Raw genomic sequence first — 4,317 nt, forward strand, 5'->3', positions numbered from 1 at the left:
CCGATAGATCGATCGTCTCATCACCCCATATCTACTTATGGTTTTTTTCTGCGGGAGTATAACATAATAGTTTTAAAGTGAGGGTGATATGAGGTTTCTGTCAATGAGTGTAGCACACACCACCTCCATTATCCTTGCCGGCTCGGTGCCTCGTATGTTGTTTTTGTGTCGACTGCGTAGTCTCCCTGCCATGACAACCGTCATGTACGATTGCCAACGACGAGGACATCTATCTCGGCTAGTCATCGAAATAACCTTTTTATGAACAAATTTTAGTAATATTATTTTCAGCACCAAATATATTCCATATTGATTCGATTTTTTCCTAATTTATTTCATTATTCTAAATGTTCCCTTAAAAATTGTTTTCTAAAATAATAATTAAGCATGTACTTTGCTCTACGGAAATAATGTTTAACCTTTTCGCTAAAGCCCTCAGTTTCTCTCCAATTTTTTTATTTCCCACCAAATAATTTGGCCGTGTCTTGCCCAAAAAAATCTTAACCTCCCCGCTAAACACCCCTCATAAGTGCTCCCGATTATTTCTCTTCACCATATCGTCAATATTGGATCTGAGCTCTCTCGTTCTGGTTCCTCCCTCCTCACGGCGTCATGACGGCGTCGACACCACGGATCACAATGGAGTCTATCGAACATACAGTCTTATTAGGTTTTTCCTTTGTCCCAAATCTCCTCCTCGTAGATGTGCAGCGCAGGCGCAGCGCCCCCTTTCCATCGTAGAACTACCACACCGCCGACCGCCGTGCAGCACTCCTCGGTCTCGCCTCCGGCATGGCCGCCGGGATGTAGTAGCCCGCCTCGTCTTCGTACTACAACAACCCCCGAGATGCAACATGCTCCCTTGCCGGCGGTGGCGGCGGCGCACACGCCGAGCTGGGAGACGGTCGACCTGCCGTCGTCGATGCCGTCCAGGGCCTCGGCCACAACGACCACAGCCATGGCCGGCGGCCGCGACCACAACCACGACTCCAGTATTTCTGTATTTTGGAGTGTTATGCGTAGTCTGATGGTGCTTAGTCTTATGGTGGAAGTGTGTGTGCTAGTACTGTTCCAGAATGTGCATGTGTTGTTCTTACCAAGTTTTCTGAAGCATAGCACATTCAGGCTAGACTGAAGCATACTGCCGCATTCTGCTTATTTAACCACGGTAGTAGACTACTAGTAGTTTGCTTACCACATTCAGGCTAGATTACTGCATGTGTATGCATTGGGAGTAGCCTTGTCAGGATGCTAATTTGTGTATCATGTCTATGCTTCACAGCTTCAGTATAGACTTGATTATATGTGCTCTGCTTTGATCTTTAACGCCTAGCTTTTAATTTCTAAATCAAAATCATAGACATATGCTATGCTAAAAGACTTCTGTTTTGCATGCTCCTGTTCTGCACGGTATAACACAATTTGATTTCATTTAATCTTTTAAGCCTTTCTGCAAGGTACACAACTTGCTCGCTACAGAGGAAAGAGATGATGCACATTACTCCTTTCTGCAAGGTACACAACATCCTTAAATCTTAATCACTTATCTAAATGGTGCAAATTGATAATGCTAAGTCCCTTAACTGTTTTTGTGTTCAGTAAAGAAAGGATATGTTCTCATAACAAGGATGGAAAGTATAACAACTTACAAAAACCAATATGGACAACACAGATCTGGTAAAATGTTTATAACATTTAAGCTACCTCTAACATTTGCTATAATACGGAAAATCCTGGATCGCTTAATCTTCAAAACTGTTAATTCTTTTACAGGAACTCAAGAACAACCTGGTACTCATGTAGCTGCTAATGACATGTGTGCACTGGACGAATGGCCATCCCATGCTCACCGCAACCGTGCACAACTATAGAATGGTACTTTTTTTTATATTTGTGTCCTCGTTTCTTACAATGTAATACTGATTACTGCAATAATTCTTGTATAGTTTGGGTTGTAGAAAGTGATGGACAGAAGAAGAAAGGGCGAGGTGTACTTTTCGTATTTAGGACAAAGCATTTAAAGAGGTTCAAAACAAAGAAAATGAAACTGAAGGTCCAATTTCCAGTGAACATAGAAGCAATATTTTCCAGACCGCATAGAAAGACACTCCGCAATGCAACTCATCACAGCCTTATGGGTATGGATCACTGTTCAAGATATCTTCCGATATTCCGATAAATCGGCCGATTTATCGCTTATCGTTGTTTGGCCGATAAGATAAATCGGCTGATGAATCAGCCGATATGGCGATAAATCGGCCGATATGCCGATAAACTTGCCGATTTACGCCTTATCATGGGTCGACCGATAAGTTCCCGATAAGCGATATCCCCAACATTGGTATGGATACATGGCCAAACCACCAAGTGGTTCTGAAAAGGATTAAATCACAATTTGAAGAGAAAGAACGTGCTACAACAGAGATCCAAAAGGTAAACTCTGAGCTCAGCCATCAGGTCACCGAATTACAAGATCAATTACAAGCTGAACGTGAAAGCACACAAGAGAGGATTAACTTCGAGTGTGCTAAGAGAGAAAACCTTGAGGAGAGGTTAAAAGAAGAGCGTGCTGAAACGGAAAGATTGTTGGAAGAGGAGCGAAGATCAACATTGGAATTTGAGAAAAACATGATGGCAAAGTTTGCACAGTTCTCCCAACAGACGCAAACACATCAGGTGATTAGTTATATGCTTGCAAATTTGTAAGATTTATTTTGCTTGCTTGCACTGCTAAAAGTGCACTTCTATTTGCAGATGGATAAGAAAAGGACTAACGAAGAAATTAGTAATCCAAACTTGCAAAATACTCTTTTACAGACCGCTAGTACTACTGGGACTCTAGGTACAAGGCACAATGTAATTGCTCCCAATATGCTCATACAAGCTGCAAATATTCGAATGTTTCGAGCAATGGTAAGTGGTAAGTCACAAGCTTGGTTTGTCTTCATGTTGACCTTTATTTGATACGCAAATAGCATTCATAATGTGCAATTGTTTGCTTGCTTGCACTACTGTATTTTGTTTTTGTTGAAGCACATAAAGTAGGGAAGCCAGAAATAGAACAGTTTTCTCACCATTAGAAATTGTGAACTTGCGCCGGCATGTAGTTGTTTCGGAGAAGTTTAGATGTTTTATTAATTTATTTAGGTAATTATTCTTGTGTTTGAACTACAAATTCTTTTGTGAAATTATCCAATTCTTTTTGCATAGCACCTGATTGTTAATGGAGTGGTACATCAGGCACAAGCATTTGCTTGCTAGTTGTTGTAGTCACAACAATTGGGCAGAAAGGTACTATGCATGCATGAATATAGTAATTATACAATTGTCATGACAGTGGTTATATCTTTATGCTGATTAGTCATTGTGTTGTTTCTTTCTTTTCTTGACTAATTATTTTCTATTTTCAGTTAACTTGAGCTAACTAAAATTTTGATTTCTTCATTGCAGGATCCAAAGATTAACTAGAATGGACTTTAGACCACGGACAATTTACTCTTCGCTCTTAATTAGGTTGGCACATTCAGTATGTTGAATGCGTGCTAAATTATATTTCAGTTTCATTTGATGGATATTGGCTATGCAAATATTGATATTGTATGAATGTACATCATATATGTATTATCTGAATCATGTAATTGAATGCATGCATATATTTTTCTGGTTGCAATAGGCTATTGCCACAACCTATTTCTGGTTGGAACATGGTGGCACAACGAAGAATGTTGCGTTGCATCAAATCTTAGTTGCCATGCCGACCTATTTTGTTGCACTAGGCTGTTGCGACAGTACACTTTATATTATCGCAATAACTTATCACTACAAACAGGCAGTCCATTGAGATAACTACTTGTTGCCACCAATTCAGTTTTGTTGGAATAGTCCTTTCGCCACGAAAAGTTTGTATTGTCGCAACAGCCTCTCACCACAAATGTCCTGTCTGTTGTGACAACTATTTATCACCACAAAAATGATTATGCTGCAATTTTAGTATCACCACGTCTGGAGAGTTGTGGTCTTACGTTACTAGGGTATTGCCACAATTGACTATTACCACGGATGAGCATGCGCCACGAGAAAAGAGTTGTTGGCATAGGTTGTTGCCACAAATCCCGACATGATTTGGCACCTATTGCATTAAGCTATCACCACAGACCAAATTGTGGCATAAAATGCAAGCTGCCATGAGGTAAAATCTGGCAACTTGTCACATGGTTGTTGCAATAGCATGCTTTCTTGCCACGTTTCTTTTTTTTGTGGCAATAACCTATTACCATGTGTCCTGTCGCAACGTCCGGCAACGAACATCATGTTGTG

The 4,317-nt window shown here is 40.5% G+C and overlaps 1 protein-coding gene across 4 annotated transcripts; it reads left to right on the forward strand.

The window, feature by feature from the left end:
• Nucleotides 1-555: 555 nt before the first annotated feature.
• LOC125537946 (uncharacterized) lies at nucleotides 556-3,670 on the forward strand. Of its 4 annotated transcripts, XM_087544131.1 has the most exons (7): nucleotides 556-1,515; nucleotides 1,600-1,677; nucleotides 1,774-1,875; nucleotides 1,947-2,172; nucleotides 2,260-2,676; nucleotides 2,755-2,920; nucleotides 3,451-3,670. In XM_087544131.1, exons 5-7 carry the CDS (start codon nucleotides 2,344-2,346, stop codon nucleotides 3,462-3,464), a joined length of 513 nt encoding a protein of 170 aa, XP_087400257.1. In that variant the 5' UTR covers nucleotides 556-1,515; nucleotides 1,600-1,677; nucleotides 1,774-1,875; nucleotides 1,947-2,172; nucleotides 2,260-2,343; the 3' UTR covers nucleotides 3,465-3,670. The 4 variants fall into 4 exon arrangements, with proteins under 4 accessions (XP_087400257.1, XP_087400256.1, XP_087400259.1 ...); XM_087544130.1 differs by having other exon boundaries at nucleotides 1,947-2,676; XM_087544133.1 differs by having other exon boundaries at nucleotides 1,947-2,676; nucleotides 2,755-2,913.
• The last annotated feature ends 647 nt before the right edge of the window (nucleotides 3,671-4,317 follow it).

The sequence above is a fragment of the Triticum urartu genome, chromosome 2A (genome assembly GCF_056163025.1).
Source record: "Triticum urartu cultivar PI428250 chromosome 2A, HENAU_Tu73, whole genome shotgun sequence".
In the NCBI taxonomy this organism is placed as follows: Eukaryota; Viridiplantae; Streptophyta; class Magnoliopsida; order Poales; family Poaceae; genus Triticum; species Triticum urartu.